The sequence below is a fragment of the Ixodes scapularis genome, unplaced genomic scaffold, assembly GCF_016920785.2.
Source record: "Ixodes scapularis isolate PalLabHiFi unplaced genomic scaffold, ASM1692078v2 PGA_scaffold7__128_contigs__length_106722199, whole genome shotgun sequence".
Lineage (NCBI taxonomy): Eukaryota > Metazoa > Arthropoda > Arachnida > Ixodida > Ixodidae > Ixodes > Ixodes scapularis.
In genome coordinates, this window is record NW_024609882.1 from 15,799,965 (window position 1) to 15,820,910 (window position 20,946).

Below are 20,946 nucleotides of genomic sequence, written 5' to 3' on the forward strand. Positions count from 1 at the left end.
TTTATGAGTTCAGCTTTAGCTTTCATAAGAGCACGTTTCGTGTCCACGGACTGATTTTGTACGGACAAAACTATATCGACGTGCAAATGCTTTTAAAGTGCACAATTAAATGGCTGAATGTTTGCGTTTTATCCGAATGAAAATTTATTTTAGATCGCGTCATAAATGGGTAAAGTTTCGCCTTTTATCGGAATACAAAATTATTTTATAGTGCATAAGTGTAATGGCTAAAGGTTTGCTTTTTATCATAATGCGAAATGTTTTTCACGAGCATAGTGAAATGGCTAAAGGTTTGCCTTCTATATAAATGCCAAATGCTTTAAGCTACATAATTAAATGTCCAAATGTTTGCATTGTATCGAATTGCAAAATGCTGGTAAGGTGCTAAAAAAGGCTAAAGCGAGCCTTTTTTGAGAATGCAAGTTTCCGTTAAAATGCGTAATTATAAGGCAAATGGTTGACTATTTATCAGAAAAAGAAAGCGAACGCACGTTCTATTTAAACTTTTGGATTTTGAACAAAACATTTGATCGGTCTCAGTATGTAAAAAAGAAAAAAAAAAAAAAGCTCATGTAAGAAAAACAAACCTTTTAAAGTAAATAGTTTGTCAGTCTTTTTTTCTTTTTACATTTACATTATCTTTTTTCCCCGACGTCGCACGTACACACACATTTTTGTTTCATTTTCTTATTATTATGTGGCGCCATCTAGGAGGATCCGACGAATACGTACTGGAGGGAAATGCGAGCGATGAAAGTAACTGAAGGTGCGCCCGAGGGATGGCGCCAGGAGTTCCGCCAGCCGCCAGCAGCTCGTTTCATTCAAGCTTTCAAGCTCTTGCCAACTTCTGTGTAACGGCCTCGCTTGACCCCAGGGCCGAGCAATGTTGACCCGAACCTTCCTCTCTTTTAAAAATCGCATAAGCAAACGTCACCGCTCAAACATTATGCCTGTGATTCTGAAGAATTTGATGAACTTGAGGGTCTCTCAAGTCGGTTTAGAAATAGCAATTATGAATGGTAAGATTCGCGATATCGTTTATTACTTGGTGTAATTTTAACTTTTTATTCGTCCGGTTCGCATTATTTCTTCGTCCCTGCCTTAAAAGGATAGACGCCTTCCTCAATTTCGCGCCCATCAACATCACTTGCCTTGAAATCTTTTCTTTTTTTTTATCTTTGTTGTGCTTGATTACCTTAAGTCGCAAAACAAGCATCTAATTGTTCTTTTATTTGATTACCCTCAGGGCCAGTTTGAGAGATTATCGAGGGAAGTAACTTACATAAATAAAACAGTTAAAAAAGAAAAAAAAAGAAAGCTATTTAGTGGTTATAACTCTGCGCGCGCGCACCCACGCACACACACATACACACACAAACAAACAAAGAAACAAAAGAAAGAGTTCGTAACGGCAGTTTGGAAATTTTTGTTATCGGGAATTTCGACAGTGGCTTGGGGATGGGGATTTCATATTCAATAAAGTGTTGGGAATGAGATCAAGGAAAATAATTCGTACAGCAGGATGATTGCAAAAATACTTAAAAAAAAAAAAAAAAAAAAAAAACAAGCGAGCTGGGGGCGATTAACGGTAATAAAAACCCGATACTCCGGGAACGCAGAAGGGGACGAACACAACACAACGTCTCAGACGTTGTGTTGTGTTCGCCCCCTTCTGTGTTCCCGAGTCTCGGGTTTTTATTACCATGACCGAATGGGATGCGAACTTTGTGACGATGATCGATGCGGACTGAAAAGTAAGAACGTGTTGTTTTCATTAAGATTCGAATTATTCTGATATGTCTTGTTGTTATGATATATCTTATTGCTATGATATATCTAATTCATGCTCCCATTCAAGCGCAGAGTGTGTTCCAGTGAACAAAAGTATTTCAGAAAAAATACTAAATACCCATTTGGAAATGTATTTAGGGCAGTATGAAAGTTACTGTTAGTACGAACTATCTTGGGTGGAGTACAAATACTTTTAAAAATTAATTGAATTACTTTCGAAGATACATGGAAATTAGGTACAAGCTGGTAATATAGGAATGAAAAAAGTCAAAAGGGGGTGATATACCTGTGATGACTTCGCTGAAAATCACATTCTGCTGTCATCTTTATTACTTTCACAATGCGCGCTTTGCTGCTGCAATCTAGGTTTACTTCGAAATAATTCGGGATATCCGACATGATGGTTGCCGAAATATTTTAGGAACAAAGGGGAATCACGTATTGTAGACATTGCACCTGGCGCGCTCTCGTTTGGCGGCAGGGTCAACCCATGACAGATTCCGTAGTAATTTCGTCATCCTCCTTGCCGCGATTCTTTGTACTTGACATCTAGTCCGGCATTGCGTATCCCTAACAGCCGAACTATACTCTGTTTCACCTTATGTTGTACCGCAGGAAAGGCTAAAAGTGCGAGCTCCTTGCTCTAAAGTTGATCTCGGTGGCACAAGCTCTCGTGCAGTAAGGGCAGCTGTCAACACTATGAGCTCGCGCTTCCAGCCTTCGCTGCGGTACAACATAAGGTGAAACGGAGTATAGGAGTTCCTCAGGCAGTCAGACTTATTGATGAATATGCGAGTGAACAACAAACATGCACGATCATAACAAGCATCGAGGACAACAGCCTCTGTCAGTGATCAACAACCAAGTATTTTGTCTCCCTAGTCAAGGGCCCTTACACCGTGGTCAAGGGCAAGGAAAAACGCCTTTGTCTTCAAATTAAAAAAAAAAAATACTGTTAGGAGAGCAAAGAGGGAAACACAGGTAACAAGGGAGAGTGTCCACGAAACCGCCTTCAAGCCCCATTCTTGACGCATCGAGATCAAGATTGCAGGATCAGAATCCACCAGTTTAGAGATAACTGGCTCCGCCTGGCGGACATCTGGGTGCGCGGATTTTGAGATTAAAACAATGCGCGCATACGGAAGGAGATGAAAGAAAACGATTTTGAACGAGCTTGGTTGTAAAACTGAAGCCACAGAAGGCACAGAAGGGGCTTTAGGGGAGCCCAACCTAGGTAACTGCAGCTCAGTAAAACCAGCAGGATCTAGCTTTCTTGGTCGGGGGAGTGTCTGCGCTCGCTTGAAAACGTGCTCGCGCATCTTTTTACCTGAACCTTATTCAGAACCGGCGATTTCCGAAAACGGTCCATTGTGGCCGTACCGAGCGTTGGCGTCGCACCCATCCGTTGATGGAACCACTCTAGCTTCAGACGAAAGGTGTAAAATTCGGATGACGTCACCAGCACTTTGTTAACCCCGAGTGTCCTGTGCCATTCAAAACTAACATTAAAAAATCAGCCTTTCCACTGTTGTGAAGAAGGAAGAGCAGCGGAGCTGGTAGCTTCTGTTCTCGGCGGTGGCTTCCCAGGCGAGCGATGTGCTCTCCTTTTGCAAGGGAATCTGAAGCGCTCGACGAAGTGGAACTTCAGGCGATAGCGGCTTCGCGGTGGTTGCGGAACCATTCGTGCTGCTGCGCACTTCGCCGTCGCTCATAGATGATGACACTGAACTCTTGACAGCTGCCACCATCTATGAACGACGGCGGCAACCAGACAACCGACTGTTTGCCGCCGTCGCTCATAGATGGCGGTAGCTGTCCAGACTTCGGTGTCATCCCTTTGCTGGTGGACACCATCCTGGTGAAAGCAGCCCTTTACAGCTCGGCTGTCAAAAAAAAAAAAAAAAAATCGGACAGGAGCTAGACACATACAGGTAAACGTACTTGGGGTTATCCGTTTGGTGTTTTGTTGGCGTTTTGAGACTGCGTTTTGCTTGTGCCTTGTTTCCCTGTTTTGTGTTCGGTCTCGTTGCTCCAAGTTTGCGATTGCTTCAGCTTTGCCCTGATGATATTGTAGATCGTTCCGGCGACCAAGATTTTTCAAAGTTGAAAGACGTATTTGAGATACTGAGTACAAGGTAGTGAGAAATGCAATCAAGATATAGTAAATACTCTAGGGGAAATATATTTGCAAGATAGCCAAGATACCGCCAAAGGTATTTCAAATGCAGTATCTTGAGTAGTGTATCTAAGATAGGCACACGGCCGGCTTCCAGCTTGCGTTGCCGGTCAAGCAACTGAAGCTGACTTTCTCTAGCACGCTCGGGTGTTTGTTTTTCCTGAAACTCGTCGGCTTAATTCCAGCGTGATTTATTTTGTCACGTACAGAAACGACACGCCGTTGAGTGTTTCACGCACACTTGAAATGTAGCTGGTAACTACAGAGGTCGTTCAGGGTTGACCCGGACTTTTGTCCATAACGAATTGCAGAAAAAGCGTAGCACGATTAAACTTGCGAAGGACGTCAACGCGGGATATCAGTCTTTGATACCCCGCGCCGGGGTTGTCGCCTTTGACGCACGTTCAGCAGTTTATTTTTATGGACCAGCGGTACAGAATCAAATTTGTGGTGAAGGAGAAAGTTTAACCAGCCGAATGTTTGAGAAGGCCGCGAGCACAGTATGGGGAACAAACGATGTCATGGACAAGAGAGTGCGAACGTTGTGAACAGCTTTGTCCTAGGACGACTTACGCTGACAAATGAACCGCACCGACACGTTCGTCACTGCAGTCAGGCAGCCCAGTTGTTTTTACACCAAAGGACTCGAGGAGTTTCAGAGTTCATGCAACTCTCAGATGTCTTTTTCTTTTCACGTGGGTTGACCTCAAACGAAAAGTTTTTTCGTTACATTTTTTTTCGCGGAATAAGTGCGCGTGGTAAAATATTCTCAATTGCGGCACAAGCGAAACCTAGCTAGTACTTAAAATAGCCGACAAGCCTTATGAATACTACTTGCAATTAATCATTTTCCGAGCAACGTACAAGACGCTCATTAGTATTTCTTTGCATGTAGTGTGTGTGGGGGGGGGGGGGGGGGGGGGGGGGCAGTCTAAAAAAACTACACCGAGAAAAAACGAGCTGCGTTGACACCCCCTCGACTCGCAGCCAGAATAAGCAGCCACATGCTAAGCTACAGACACTGTTAGAGCTCGGCAATTCCCGCAATTGCAGCGATTGGACACGGGCCACTACCCAAACGTTCGCCGAGGCATTGATTGTCACAAGCCATAGCCTCCTCTGAACAGACAAAGCCTGGCAGATCATCACGTGACGCGGCCGCCTAAAGTGAAAAGGTAAGAGCGGCAGACAAGAGTCATGAAACGGGCGCCCCGCTGCGGCGAGACGCCGAAGCACACTTGTCCCGAGCGATGGAATGTCCGCTCGTGCTTCTCACGTTCCTCTGGCTGCCGCCTCTTTTCTCGTCGGGTTTGAAAGCCATGTTTCGGGTCCTCGCCATTGCAACAAGCTGTGCGCTGAATACCGAATTCCCCGAGAAATGCTCTCTGCTACCAGATCCTCGCGCTCCAAATTTGCGAACGGGTGCACTCTATAGCTCCGTCATCGAACTGCCAGTCTTTGTGAGTATAGAGGAGGCTATGGTGAAGCACACGCAGCACTCGTGAATATTTTACTCCTTCTTTCTTGACTGAGCGCGGTAAAAAAAAAAATGGGCAGGAGCTGTGCCCAATCTTTGTCCTGCGCGGAACACAAAGAAGACGAAGTGAAGAATCCAGTGCACACGCGCCTCGTGTTTGTAAACGCGCATAACTCCACGGAAAACAAACGGCGTATCTCCTTGTTTCGCGACGACGTCATCAATTCCTTCCGAGCGGAGGAGAGACTGAAAGAAGTAGGCCGCGCTTTCATCTCTGAAATTACGCCGTAACAAAAAAAAGCTTTTGGGTCGGTGACTGCGCGTGCAAGTACGGTTGTGTCTCACTATGATTGTAGCGCTATATGCTTATATATAAAGTGGAAAATATTTACGCTGCGAAGAACCGCGGTCATTTTAGGACAGACTGCTTCGCGTAGTACACACGCTTTTTTTTTTTTTTACGGTTAATTAAGCCGCAGTCAAAACTGCTCATTCATCGTGCAGGAGACGCGGTGTACGCTGCGCAGACAGGGTGAAAAATGTATCTGAGGGCTTCCTTTCGCGTGACGTAGAGCAGTGCGAGCGCAGCTTTATACTTCGTTTCAGCTTTGGTCCGAGCGTGGCCAATGTTATGAGCCGAAGGGCCAATCAAACAGCGAAAGAGGCACAACGTCATGGCGTGCTCTCTGCAGTTGATAGGACCAGCCGGTATTCCCCGTCTCTCTGTGCGTGCTCATCAGCCGGCTAGTCCTATCAAGCGTAGAGAGCACACCATGACGTTGCGCTTTTTGCGCTGTTTGTTTGGCCCGTTGGCTCATAGCATCGGCCGCGCTCGGACCGAAGCTGAAACGAAGTATAGTGGCATGTGTGCCCTCCGGGGTTCCTACAAGAAAAGGTAATAACGACGACGAATTTTCTTAATATTGTGTGCTTTCAAAACCGAGTACTTGAAAGTAATGTAGATGCATCGGTCTTAGATATATATATATATATATAAAAAAAATCCAGTCTAAACACCTTTCATTGCACATCGCTAAGTGGAGATTTGTTTTGCAAGATCAAGGCAACACGCTTCAGTTTATTTTTTTTTATTATTTTATATTACTATTATTCTACATCGCTTCACGGCACGTGTGCCTGTCTGTCTTGGCAAGCTCGTTAGCTTCGACATCGTGGCCCGAAGGCGAACTGTTGTTTCACCGTGAGAAATGGCACGCGTCCCTTCGAGGCATCGTTTGTCGCTTAGAGGCTCGTCTATAGAGAGCGAGAGAGAGGTCGCTAATTCTTCTCAGAGCTGATGGGCTGGCTATACATTACGCTACCGCCGTCTTTGTCTCCCTTTACATCGATGTGTCTGCCGTCGAAGAGACCGCACAAACCGACTGCCGATCGGTCCTCGTGGTGACGGCGTTCTGCGGGTGTCGCCAGTTTCGTCCCTACGTCGACGCTGCGACGGGAGTCGCTGAAAGTTTAGGGTGCAGACAGTGCACACGTTTACAGAGAGTAGGAACGGACGGGTAGACGTGACCCCCAATCAACGAGAAGGTCATAAGGTTGAGAGTGGCATAGGTGCTGCGAGGGTTGGGTCCATGCGGAGAGGAGGATCGTCTGCGTCTTGCGTCGGAGTTGTGGTGACGTCAGAACGACGCCGTGCTCTGATTGGCTCTGATTGAGAGGACAGTGGGTAGACCTCGATGCTAGATGCCTACAAGAGGTCGGCGTTCTGACATCATGACAACCCCTCTGCAAGAAGCAGACGAACTTGCGCTTCGCATAGAGTAAAGAGCCTGATAGAAGGATACGGCGACGTATCGTAATCAAACGGTCGACCCGCCATTTGTTTTTTTGTCATTGCTGAAAAGAAGCGTGTACCTCTCTCGCAGAATTGTACGAACGTCGGGCGCCATTTTTGTGGTAATCTTATTTTGCGCGGTGTCTTTTCGAGGAAGTGCTGTTTCCTAGATTGATTGATTGATTGATTGACTCAACCGATTGTTTATAAAGAAGTTCGTTTGATCCCACAATTTGCGAAGACTGCGCACGCGTAGCCGTTTTCGGGAGAGGGAAAGGCGAGTTTTCTAGTGTCTTGGTTGTCCGACAGCCGTGACGTCACACCGCCTGTGCGTGAAGTGGGAAATATGAGCCGCCGGCTTTAGTGGCCTTGGCCGGCACCGGAATGAACTGCATTTATCGCTGTAATCTTCTGGGGTTTACGCGGACCCGTACAGATTAGTCATCATTACCTTACGTATCTTGGATCATGGCCATTGTATACCGAAGCATTGCGCCGAACCAAAATCTGCTCGGGAGCAGATGTGGTTCGGGTGTTTCTATGGACCGCCGGACAACAGTACGGGAGCGTTTTAAGCGCGAAACACCCGCGCAATACGACGGTCGGAGGCAAGAGTTTTCAACGCTCTCCGATGCTACGAAAACTCTCTCCCCCCAAGGTCATTCTGGCAGTTCGCACGTCGAATTGGACGGTTTCGTCGTACATGTGTTTCGCGCTTCATGCGGGCAAGCTTCGTCGTTTTCATCTCAAGAGAAAAAAAAAAAAAAAAAAAACAAGTTTTGTTCATTGTCCATACGCCGCGGGAAATAATTCTTACAAATTCAACTAAAAAAAAAATAAATATCCGCGGTCCTTTTTTTTTGGGGGGGGGGGGGGGGGGGGGAGGGGGGAGGGGGGAGGGGGGGAGGGGGGGAGGGGGGGAGGGGGGGTTTAGAACGTGTACGTTTTGATAGGATAACATATACCTAACCCTAAATGCACATACATATATTTTAATTTGCTATATAAAAGGGGCTAATTAATAGTAGTCCGAAATAAAAAAAAACATTTTTTTTTTAAACTACGGTTTTTGAGGTGAAAACGAGTATCTGGCATGGATTTTAATTTTCTGAGAGGATCGGCCACCTAGAAGACAAGGCCTGGAGGCATGACGTCATCGATAGTGGATTCACCGTCCCGCCCATAAGCGGCAAACGCACCGAAGCTGGATGAGAGATGCCGCAAACCGGCAGGCGTGTCGGTCTTGCCGTCGTCGCACATTCAGCGTCGCGGACGCTGTATTCTAAAAAATTCCTGCGCGTCTACTTACCCGCAAAACACTCAAAGAGCCAATCTCTGAGATCTACGAAATCAGCTGAGCGAATGATGAGGCGGAGCATCTATTTAGATCTTAAAATTAGGTCTGCGCTGTGGCATTACGCAATGCAAGCATGACGCTTTGCATTGCGTAATGCCGCAGCGCAGACGTCATTTTTAGGTCTAAGCCGATGTCCCGCCTCATCATTCGCTCAGCTGATTTCGTAGATCGCAGAGATTGGCTCTTTGAGTGTTCTGCGGGTAAGCAGCTGCGTGGGCCCACTAGTGACGACGCTTGGAGGCGAAAGGTCCGCAGGCCTTAATGTTTCGTAGGTGGAATTGGACCGGATTGTCTTTTGCGCTTGTCCCACAAACGCATTTTTTTCTTCAGTCCGGATGGGATGGATCGTGACAACCGTACTACGAGCGCTTGTATGCAGGACCTTCGCGACAAACTCGTCTAAAGAATCTACGAATGAGCTCGCGATTTCGGTCCTTGCGCGTACATGGCGTTCGAAATCGTCGTAGGCTGCGTGTGTGCCGATTCTTTAAAATGGAGTTCGGTCCGGAGACCGTTTTCACGGCCGTAAAAACGGGGATATCGAAGCTGCTTCGGTCTGGGTGGAACACCCTGGTTTTATCCAGCTCGTTGATTTGTACACGAGGTAAGCGGGAACGCCGTCCTTCTGGGAATTTCTGATTCGATTTGAGGAGCTATTTGCCCTTTACCGAAGAGCCTTCTAAATTTCCCCCTCTTGTAAAAGCAAAACGAAATATAATTGTATATAGTGCGTGTTTTATATATATATATATATATATATATATATATATATATATCGTATTGCTTGAATTTGGCAGGTGCGTTTTGAACACCGCAATCGATTATGGCTATCGCCTCTGCACACAAACGCAAGCACGTGTTAAAACAAAAACAAAAATAAAGAAGCGGGAATTTCCGGCTTTTAGCCTTGCAAGCGGTGTGTTTATGCACGTCTCGACTGGTACAAACCCTGGGGCATCCTTGAAGGTCTGGTTGGGTTGTGCAAACGCTTTCGTATAACTTTGATCGGCCGAAGGGCATTGTTGACTCAATCGTGGTGGTGCGGGGAATGAAAATCGACGGGGGCGGTTCCGCGAATTCGAAAACGAACCGACCTTTCGCTACTACAGTCCCCTTCATTTTCTTTCATCCCTCGGATAATATTGCGAAAGACACGCTCGCCCGCATCTGGAATCACTGGTTTATAATTTAGGTTCGTCCGCTGTATCTCGTGTTACGTTTAGGGGAAACGCTTTAGCGTTCGAGTTGTAAGCGAGACACGGAATCGGCCGGTGTCTCGTTATCTTCGCACACATGTGGCCCGTTATTGTTGGTCTAGTTGTTTATATAACCAGCGAAACACCCGATATAAACAACTCGACCAACAGTAAAGACAACAAAGACTTTCGAAGTTGCCTAAACCTAGGACAGCTGAGAAAAAAAAAAAAAAAAAGCTATTTTGGGGAACTATTTATTAGCCACGGCTGACGTCGGGGGTTCCAGAAAACATGCTAATTAGCCATATAAATACCTATAAACTGACGAATTAACCTTTTAGTTAGTGGAGATTGACCTAAGGCCGGTTCACACATACAGCGAAGCGCTAAGTTAGCGCTACGTGAGCGCTCGAAGGAGCGCTCATGTGGCGCTTCCTAGCGCGTGATGTAGCGCTCGGTTAGCACTTCAGTAGCGCTCTGTTAGCGCTTCAGAAGCGCTTTGTTAGCGCTCTGTTAGCTCTACGAAAGCGATTTGTTAGCGCTCTCACGCTCCTTGTGCCGTGCTTGCTGCTGCGGAACAGCGCGTGCACGGCGATTCCTTTGTTGTTGTTTTTCCTTTGGCATTGAAAGAAGAGGAAGTAAAACAGCCGCTCTCCAACCAAAGCTAGATCGGGCAGGCGACCCAGAGTCATAGACTTTGGCTGCATTTACATGGATGCGACCGTGGCGCATCGAGTCGAGATTTCACGATTTTGATTGGTAGCAGTTGAGTAGAAGAGGAAGAAGTAAGAAGACAGGCTGCGTGTGATTGGTCCCTGCTCGATTCGATGCGCTACGATCGCATTCATGTAAACGTAGCCTCTGAGCGACTAATGGATTGAGTACGACCTCATTGCTTTCTATTCGATATCCGTGACCCTGGTTTCAAAGACACGCAGTTAAAAATACCCGCCTTCGAAAGAGCTCTCTTTCTCGGTCCCTCAGCCTATAGGAACAAGGTTCACCAGGTACCCGTCGGTATCTCGGTGGCGAAAGATTTCCCGCCCCCATAAAGCTCTTCTGGGCGTTACGCCGTCCACAGACATATGTACCAATCGCGTATGTAAGAGCATTTGTCGCATTTCTATTTCAGCATCCCACATGTCCGCCATGGTGCTGCTGATGCACACCCAACCAAAAGGAACCGGAACCGCAGTGCACGCGCTAATCCGCAGCACCGCGGTACAAGAAGCGCTACTGAAGCGCTAACACGGCGCTACTGAAGCGCTAACATGGCGCTACTGGAGCGCTAACAATGCGCTACTGGAGGGCTACAGAAGCGCTAATCGCGCCCTATATTAGAACTAAGTAACGCGCCAGGAAGCGCCACATGAGCGCTGCTTGGAGCGCTCACGTAGCGCTAACTTAGCGCTCCGCTGTATGTGTGAACAGGCTTTTAAGGTTCCACTTAGAACTTTGATGAGCATCCTCGAAAACCCCTAAACCTGTTAATTTTAGGACGACTTGAAGCACGTGGGCAGCGCGGGTGTGCGCTGTAGTTTACTATAGTTCGTGCAGCAAGTCCGGCGATGCGAAAGTACAATATTCTTATCGTTCTTGTTTTCGCGAACACGAGTGTTGAGTCTGCATTCGGCTGTAGCTCGTGCTCAATCAGCGAGAACACGAGTCCGAACCTAACGCTGACGTAGCAGTCGTGCCCACCTGCTCTGTCCTACGGAGGCCTTCTTTTGTGACGGCTGGGAGCGGTGGGCCATGCGAATGAAAATGCATAGTTCTACTGAGGGTCGGCGTCGGCGAACCAGCAGACGCCATGCGTGTGCTGGTTCGCCTACTCTTTACAGGAGTTCTTTCTGAAAGCCTTTAACGTGCCCGTCTGACAGGGAGTGAGAAGTCGGTTCCCCACTGTGTTGCCACAATAGTTGATGGATGTCTGCCTCGAATGATGCGTACAAGTGCATTGCCGCGTGATACACGCATATCAGTCCTCCACCGATAAGTCTCGATTGTCTCCATCTTATCTGGCACCTTGACGACCCCGCCTTTCTTAGTTGGAGGCTCGTCGCTCCTACAGAATGCACCGCACTTAGTTCTTAGCCGTATGTGATCCAATAGGATCCAACCTTTGCGCCCCTAGCGGCTAACTTGAGAACTAAACCAACGGGAACGACAATACGAGCAACTTTTTGTTCGTGTTTCCGACGCAGCGCTCGGCTGACGTAGTCGAACCCTGCGTCAACGTTCGGCTGAGGTTCGTGTCCGGAACGGGGAAGCACCAATTCAGCACGAGTCGCAGCCGAACATCGACACTCTGTGGCCCCCTTACTAGATCGAGGAGTGATGACGTAATAAAAGCATTCCACAGGCCTTGTGTATAGGTAAACACCGAGCTCTGTGGAAAACAAGATCGGCAAAGTGCCCCCGTATGGTTCGACTTCCTCGCCGAAACCATACACGTGCCGACTTTCTCAAACAAATGAAAAGAGAAAGAAATAAACAGTCAGGTGCAGCTATCGTGTCCTTCTCCGAGTCGTCCTGTTTGTTTGGCGTTTGATTACTGCAGATTATAGTCGTAATGAAGCACAGACGGGGGGACGTGCTAAACGCCTACTTCCAGGGTATTCCCCTTGCTGGGTACACCAGACGCTCGTGTAATCATACGTATCAATCGTGAGGACACATGAAGGATAGCAGAACAAACGCGCATCAGGGCCACCTGGCTCTTCGTGCGCGGATATTGAAGGCCAGGTCCGGTCTCTGGAGTTTCAGGTTTGTTGTAGTACCGCGAGGGATCCTTCACGCGTGTTGGCTGGCGGGCAGTGCGTGTGCGTAGGAGGCGGCAAATCAGATGCCGTAGTTTGATAAGAAGCAGGAAAGGGACGGGAACAAACTGTTTTAACGCGTCGAAAAATCGAGATGTGTGTACGTTGAAAAAAAAAATACGTAGCATGCGGGAAAACCTTACCCCAGGTGCGTTGGAAAGCTGGGCCGTCTGGAATTGTTATTGACCGTTGTTGAGAGATATGTGTGATCATTTGAATGAATGGACGTCGTTTTTCTTTTTACGCGGAGAAGGCACCCATCATCTGGTTTTGTGAAACTGTTTTGAAGGATTAGAAGCTGAAAAACAAAATGGTTCAGGACAGACATCCTTTTATGTAGGCCGGATTAATATTATCCGAATGTCGCAATATATATATATATATATATAAAATAAGGAAATAAGCAGCGAATGATGATGCATTCGGAACAGAGATGTCTGATCCCAGTCTCACTGGCGCCCGGGATATCCTGGTGATATCCCACACCGGTTGGTGACAATTACAAAGTTTCAGAGGAGAAGCAAATTGGTCTAGAAAAGCAAAAAGAGGAATCATACTTTTTTATTATTATTTCTAGGTTAGGTGGCGCAAGCTACCGTCCGTTATAAAGGGTGCAGCCGTTAGGATCTATCCATCTATCCATTGGGCGTTGCTTCCCGAGCGCTGACGCAGCACTCGTGCCCAATACATGTTCAAAGTGCATGCCCACAATACGGTGGCCTCGGAAATCGACGCAGCTGCCATTGGTTGCGCGCACTTTTGAAAAAAAAAAATACTTATACGCAGGAACTAACCGCTAGGTCGAAAAGCGCGCACGTGCATACCCTAGACTCCTCTACGACGTCAAGGCATATGCTTGTGTGTCGTTGGTTTTAGCGCGGTCTATTGATGTGGCCGAGCGCCCGCTAATACTTTGTGTTGTTTGTCTCCTGTCTGTGCCCGTGTCCCGGCTTCCAAATGCTAAGTCATTTCTTAAAGTAGCTGGCCTACCTGCTCACCATTACCCTTATTGTGGCGTTTACCTATTGCTTTTGGTGGTGACCTTGATTTTGCAAGCTGACTTGTCTTTTTATGTTTTTGGCTTGTTGCTGCCGTTTGCGGTATCGGCTTCGCGATCTGGCTTTAAGTGGCTCGCTTATATTTTCTCTGGTGACGTAAACTAGCCCCAGAATAGGGCCTAATTTGCCATGGCTGGTTTCTATCTTTTTTTTTTTTTTATTATTATCGGCATATCTTGTGTCCACTATACAGAGCATGTTCTTTGCTGGCGTCGATATGTTATATTTCGCCATTATTTTTTGTATACTTCTGATGTATTTTCATTCATCCTTGGTTTTCTTAATTTTATTTTTCCAGATTTGCTTACGTATTTTTTTTACTGTCCTCCTTCCATATATTTTTCCTCCTGTCGCAACATCACTTCCTATAGCATATAATCTAGTGCTGGGATCACGTAGGGTAAAATGTCATTATCGTACCCTTTGGACCACTGTTCATCAGCAAGTCCTGCCTAACCGTGTGTTTTCACCTCATTCATGGCACACAGTAACCGTCATGCCTTTATGCAACCACCCTTCGCCCAAATTTCCGGAATTTGTTTTTCAATCCTTGTCCTCCACCGTTCTCTCCCCTTGGGACAAGGACCGGACATTCAGTGGATGTCCATATCTAGCTACATATCAGCACCCCTGGAGCCTCACCCTCAGAGCCACAGAACCACGCTCCTTGACGCCATATGAAATGAATGGACGCCTTGATAGCAAGGCGCCCATTCATTTCATAACATTGCTACTGAGTGTGGGCATAGATGCAGAGTTAGCTTAGCTGGACCCTCGTTCGGAGTTCAAGTTTAATTAGCGCGTCTGATAATGTATGCGGATGAGCTCTGGTTTTGAAAGTCGTAGTCCTGAGCTTTAGCTTGACCTTGAGTTCTGATCAGCTGAAGTTTAATTTGCACGGGAATCAACATTTTCCGCAGATGTTAGGCGCCATCTATCGGCAGCGCGGGAGCCGCCTTGTGGATATCTTAAGAAAGATTTTACCCGTGATCACGGCTGTGCTGTTGCTGTGACCCGTCAGTGGAACAGAATGGCAGCATGCTGTGATTTGAAACGCTCGGCTGTCCGAAACTCATATACTGTTATTGGTACTGCCACGCAAGCGCACCACCACAAATGGCGGACCGACCCTGGAAAGGGTCCATGGTATAGTTGCACTCGGTGTCGAACATTCCTCGTTATAACTCCCCTTTGCCTGCTTCTCCAGAAACCTTCGCAAAATCAGTCAAGGGTGGCAGAAGGCGCGATCATATTTGAGTTAATAATAATAACAACAGCAAGAATAAGAATAATAAAAATAATACTTTATTTCCATCCTTTATGATGGGGGAGCCCAACAAAAAAAAAAGCTGCAGTGAGGAACTTGACGAGTCCCTGGGCCCCTACAATGGCCAGCAGCAAGCGTGCGGGACTGAGACAAACAAAAAGCAGCATGCTAGCGTGCTAGAAGCAACGATGTAACGAATTAGTGCACAAAACTAAAAACACCTTTTGCAAATGTTAAGAGAGAAAATTATCACGTACAAGCATATAACAAGCGCAAGTCTCTAAAGGTTAGACTTTCTAAATCAACGTTATTGCTGCTAAGGCTGTTTAAAGGAGCTGTGCAACGATATTCAGTTGGAATGTTTTTTCACTTTACACGAGCTTACTGGCACTAGTGGGGATCAAGGATACTCGCACGCAACTCCGCTGGCCGAGAAACTCCTTTGTTGCGGTGTAATTTCGAGGACAAAAGCGATCATTTTCATTCAATCTCTCTTTTGCAAAATTTGATGACGTAACGTGGGGATCGCAGTACACCCAAGTGACGATATTTGAATGCTGTTCATAGATTGGACCCGAGCATTGCGTGGGCACTCGATTTGGGCTCGTGATAATTACTAGCTCGGGAAGCGTTCGGGTAGTGACCCGTGTCCAATCGCTGCAACGACGACAATAGCGGAGCCATAACAATATCTGGAACTCAGCGCGTGCATTGTGCTTTGCCAACCCCAGCGCGTGGCTATGATCTACATTGGCGGCATATAATCGGCTCCAGATCACGTGGCCGCTTGTTCTGGCTGTGAGTTGAGGGGGTGAACGCTGCTCGTTTTTCTTTAATTTTTTTTTTTTGTGGGACTTCTATTGCGTGGGGTGAAAAAGGGACGCGTGTTTCCATAGGTCATTAACGTCAGGGATCCGTTCTAAGCGGTATTTGCGCAAAGTACAAAAATTGTTGCATCGCCCCTTTAATAAATGCGGGAGTGTGGAACTTATCATTTGAGAGCCATAATTTGTTCGCTGCGTGACCATCTTCCATTTCTCTGGGTTACGGGTAGGATACGGACGAGAAGTTTCCCTCAGCGACGCAAGGTTTTCCAAAAGACGTGTACCTCTTTTTTTTTTCCTCACTTTTATAACTAGCAGAAAGCCGATATTGATATAACTCGTGAATAGTGATTATCTCAAAGTTCTAAATAAATCAGCGGTATGAAAGTCGCGTGGCACGTTACATAAACACCTCAATATTTTCTTCTGTAACAAACAGTTTTTCAATATTGGTAAATATTGATGTTCCTCCAACAACGTAGCAGTACGTTAAGGGGGATAAAAATATTGATTTATAAGGATAATTTAGAATTTGTTGGTAACACAGATCTGTATCGATTTATAATCCCCACTACTCGAGCTAGCTTTGGAGTAAGATAATTTATATGGCTACCCCAAGACATGCCCAAAAAATGACTCCAAGAGTTTTAAAACAACTAACAATTTCGATTGGAGTAGATCTAAAAGAGAGTACTTTAGACAACTCCACGGGATTGTTTTTTGGACGAAAAATCACAGCTTGTTTCATGAATATTGATTTTCAAGGAGTTGCTGCCTTCCCAACTTTTTATCTTTGATGAGGTCAGATTTGCCACATCGATTAAATCGTCGCAAGTATCGGAAAAACTGCGTTACCGAAACGAATGGTAAACAAATGGAGTATCATTTTTTTTTCTTTGGATCAGATCCTACTTGCGTTCTATTATCATGACTGTCCGGATATCATCATCCCTCTCACCTGCTTTGGTTTCCACCCCACCCCGTTTATGGAAGTGTCACGTAGCGCTTATCATTTCCTTAGCAGGTGTCGAAGTCCCTGATTGATTCGCCGAGTGTTCAGCAAGAACAATATATATTTTGCAGAAAAGCGGCCAGACCATGTCTTCCCAAGAGCGGAGCGGGGTTCGTAAGCTGGCCCGCGAAGCTGCCATCCAAATCGCGTCTGGCGGCTCGGCAGGGTTCGTCGAGATCTGCATGATGCATCCGTTGGACGTCGTCAAGACGAGATTCCAGGTGCAGCGCAACAACGTCGCTCCCGAACAGCGCTACAAATCCATCGCGGACTGCTTCCGGAGGATGATCCGAGCAGAAGGATTCCTGTCCATCTACAAGGGCATCCTCCCGCCGATCCTGGCCGAAACGCCCAAACGAGCCGTCAAGTTCTTCACCTTTGAACAGTACAAAAAGCTCTTTTCGTACGGCTCGCCTCCGCAGGCTGTCACGCTGTCCCTAGCAGGCCTCTTCGCCGGTCTCACAGAGGCTGTCTTCGTGAACCCTTTCGAAGTGGTCAAGGTCCGGCTCCAGACTGACCGTGAGGTCGTGACTCGGCAGCCGAGTACCTTTGCCGTAGCACGTAGCATATACCGCGCGGCCGGTTTCGGACTGCGCGGTCTCAACCTAGGACTGACTTCGACTCTGGGACGTAACGGTGTCTTCAACATGGTCTACTTCGGGTTCTACTTCACCGTGAAGGACAAGCTTCCCAAGGTCGAGAGTGAGGCGGCGACGTTCGCGATGCGACTGGCCACTGGGTTCGTCGCCGGCACTGGAGCGTCGATGGTCAACATCCCGTTCGACGTGGCCAAGAGTAGAATCCAGGGACCTCAGCCGGGACCTCATGGAACTATCAAGTACAGGACCTGTCTGCAGAGCATGCGCACCGTCTACGTCGAGGAAGGTTTCCTGGCGCTGTACAAGGGTTTGCTGCCCAAGGTTCTTAGACTGGGACCGGGAGGGGCTGTCATGCTCGTGGTCTACGAGCACATGAACGAGTTCCTCAGGAATAAGTTCCCGGGTTGATGCTTTTTGGAGGCTAGCCGAAGTGCCGACCCGTAGGCACTGACAGATGTGGATCGACACGGTGGACTTTTAGGTTACCCTTTCTTTGGCGCGAGCACCTTGCTTTTCATTGAACTTTGGCAGAGTACTGATTGTGTCTTATTAAAACTCAGAGAAGGTTTGATTCTCAGGCCTGACATTTTGGCAGCTGGATGGCATTGTGTCTTTTCAAACCTGTCCTTGACTGCAGTCCGTAATGAAAACTGATTTTGATTGCACGTGCGCATTGGTGCAGGGTGACGGATGGTTGGACACACTTAGTTACCGCGATTGTGATGTGTTGGGGGAAGCAATATGAAATGTCCGGTTTAATCATAGATGTCTATTCTTGTGTGTTTTGGCCGGCGTACATTTGTTGTGTGCTATATGTTATGTTTGTTGGATATTAGATGTGTGTATAGTATAAAAATAATATACGCGGTATTTTTCTTGTTCTGGCATATCATTGCCTTGTTTTATAGAACGTATGGTTTGCTCCTCTGGTGAGAGCGGTGTAGGCATGCTTGTTTTGGAAAGGGGCACCCCTGTGTTTCACTGGCTTGGAAGAAGTTACGCAACGGGTATATATCGCCAGATGTGGCCTCTTGTGCTTCCCTGTTATATTGAGGCCGTCTGTCAGGCGCCATGTCAATAAGCCTCTGCGACTCGTGGAAGTCGGACCACTCAGATAAATAAATAGGCGCAAATAAATATGAAATTGAACACGTGTAACGGCCTTTCCTTGTGTTTTCTTTTTTTTTTTTTTTTTTTGTCTTTTGCTTGTCTCAAGTTGCAGTTCTGGAAAGTTCTGGAGTGGAAGGAAAACTTCTGCTCTTGCAGAAGTTTTCCTTCCAGCGGTCTTGTGCTGTGGACATCCGGTACAAAGATTTTCCCAGCTTTACCGGAGAGTCAACATACACAAATCTGGGATGGTAAACTTTCCTCGTTTCTTTCATACGCAGGAATAGCCTGGAACATTTCCGTTATCCGCGAAATTTACGTTCTCCATACGACGTAGTGCCCTCCGCGTACGATACATTGTTTTATTGTTTCTTTATTACTTTATTTATGTATTGGCCAGCTTTTTAGATACCTGACCGCGATTTATTCCCATTTTGTTTGATTTAAATAGTCACTAGAAAAACTAGATTTTCGGACGGTTTTCAATTACTCGATTTTGAATATCGAGCAAATAGTCACCATTCTCGAAACAATAGAGCTCTAAGTGAATTCGAGAGTTTTGACGCAAGGAAAATTTCGATTGCACTTTTCTCTTCTATCATTTTTTGTTTATTTGTTTTTGTGCGCTCGGGGAGGGTCTAGTTCAGTTACGTGACGAAGATTTATCATAGAGCGTTGGAAGCCAGCAGCTGATGTGCCACGTCAAGGCGCAAAATAAGTTGGCACATGCAACAGCAAAAAAAAAAAAAAATTGTGCATGTTTATACAACCTCGACGGGCAACTTGTCTCAGTTGTAGATAAGCAATTCAGCCAGTGCGGTACAACCGCTAGCCTGGGCTCTTTAACGTGCATCACGCAGTAGTGACACTCGATCGCACGCCGGTACGATGCTCATCCAGATCAAAACGGGCAGGGGTGGGGACTGAACCCAGGATCGGTTCTACAGCGCGAGCTTTCGCTCCACGTGCTCCGAGCTGGTGAGCGCTCGCCCAGTCGGCCACCGACCCCCCCCCCCCCCCCCCCCCCCCCTTGGCACATGCAAGTACCTCTCGTTATGATGTTTTACTGGGAACCCGGATGATTCCCCACTCTCATCAGGTGAGTTCGCTCGCGTTAACCCGAATATGTTCATGGATGTACTGTTATATAGACTCGGCAAGAGAAGCTAGCCCTGTGCAAATCCACGAGCGGTACGAGCCGTTTTGCACCCCGCAGTCAAACCCTCCAAAAAAGTTACCCTCCGGTTTTAGCGTAGTTATCGCGAAGAAAGACTATACGGCGAGCAAAGTGTTCCAAAACACGTCTGCGGAGTAGCGGAACGCGTGTAGGAGTACGCCAATCAGTGGACAACATAGAGAACGCGACTGGGACGCCGCCTTGCGGGCATTTCGCGGGGATTGCGGTTTAGTCGGTTTAGTGGTCATTTTCGCCGTCTTCGCTGGCGTTAAAACCGATGCTAAAGCCGCGCCCGGTGTTAAAACCGCACCTGGCAAAGAAAATAAACGGCGCGCCCAAAGGAATCGTGTAGGCTGGGCGTGCTTCGGCGTACACCACCGCGATTTCTGCAGTCCCCTGTGCTGCAAGCGCCGCCCGATGTCGAGAGTAGAGCTCCGCTTGCGTGCGCTAGCAAAACTTAAAAAATAAATAAAAAAAACAACAACAAAAGAACCTGGGTTATATGCGAGCAGAGCTTATTCAAGGTTCGTCTGGTAGCTGAGTTGGATATGCTGCCTTCACCTTCCTTGACCATAAGAATAAAGCATATTTCTACCTCATTTTTCCTCACTGGGTATGAGCTATTCGTTTCACTACAGGCACCGTAGTTTGACACCAACAACGTCCCTTAATGTTTCTTTTTTTAGTTAGGTTCATCATTGCGCTGACACCTGAAAGCCCTTGTAGTTGTAGCTGCTAGGTAACAACACAGGTTCAACAAAGCTGTTGTGTGTGTATGTGTGTTTGCATGTGCGCGCGTGCGTGCGTGCGTGCGTGCACGTGTGTTTACGTGTGTGTGTGTGTTTTTTTCTTATTGTACTCGAAGAACTGCTAAGGATGATTTCACACGTGGTCCAAGGGCCTCTTCCCCGGCGGCGATACTTGAGGTTAATTCTGTCTTCGTCGTCTGTTTCGGGCGCTTGATTTTCGAGCATGAAACGCCTTTTAAACGTAACTCCACAATCCCAGAAGTCTGTCCTTCTATCCACTCGTTCGTGCATTCAGCGGGAACATTGAAGTCACGCGGCGTCTTGGCGCCACGTGACACCGCAACTGGACAACGTGACGTCACGTCAGGGGACCTTTGCACCAGTTCGGTTCACCTCTAAATTTAGCCGGAAAATTGACGCCACGCCTCCTATGCTCTAATTCGGTTTCTTCCGCGTTAGATGTAGCGTGAAAATCGACGTCGCGCGAAGTTGCCACGCGACGTCACGTGTCGAGTCGGTGGGTGACGGGATTGCAACGACGTCTG

The 20,946-nt window shown here is 47.1% G+C and overlaps 1 protein-coding gene across 2 annotated transcripts in view; it reads left to right on the forward strand.

Moving 5' to 3' along the window:
- Positions 1-18,530, forward strand: part of LOC8028045 (mitochondrial 2-oxodicarboxylate carrier) — a 34,625-nt gene extending 16,095 nt beyond the window's left edge. For both annotated transcript variants that reach the window (XM_002410305.5, XM_042286458.1), the window contains one exon: positions 16,841-18,530. In XM_002410305.5, the coding sequence (XP_002410350.3) occupies positions 16,856-17,776 (921 nt within the window). In that variant the 5' untranslated portion in view covers positions 16,841-16,855 and the 3' untranslated portion in view covers positions 17,777-18,530. The remainder of the gene's footprint in view (positions 1-16,840) is intronic.
- The last annotated feature ends 2,416 nt before the right edge of the window (positions 18,531-20,946 follow it).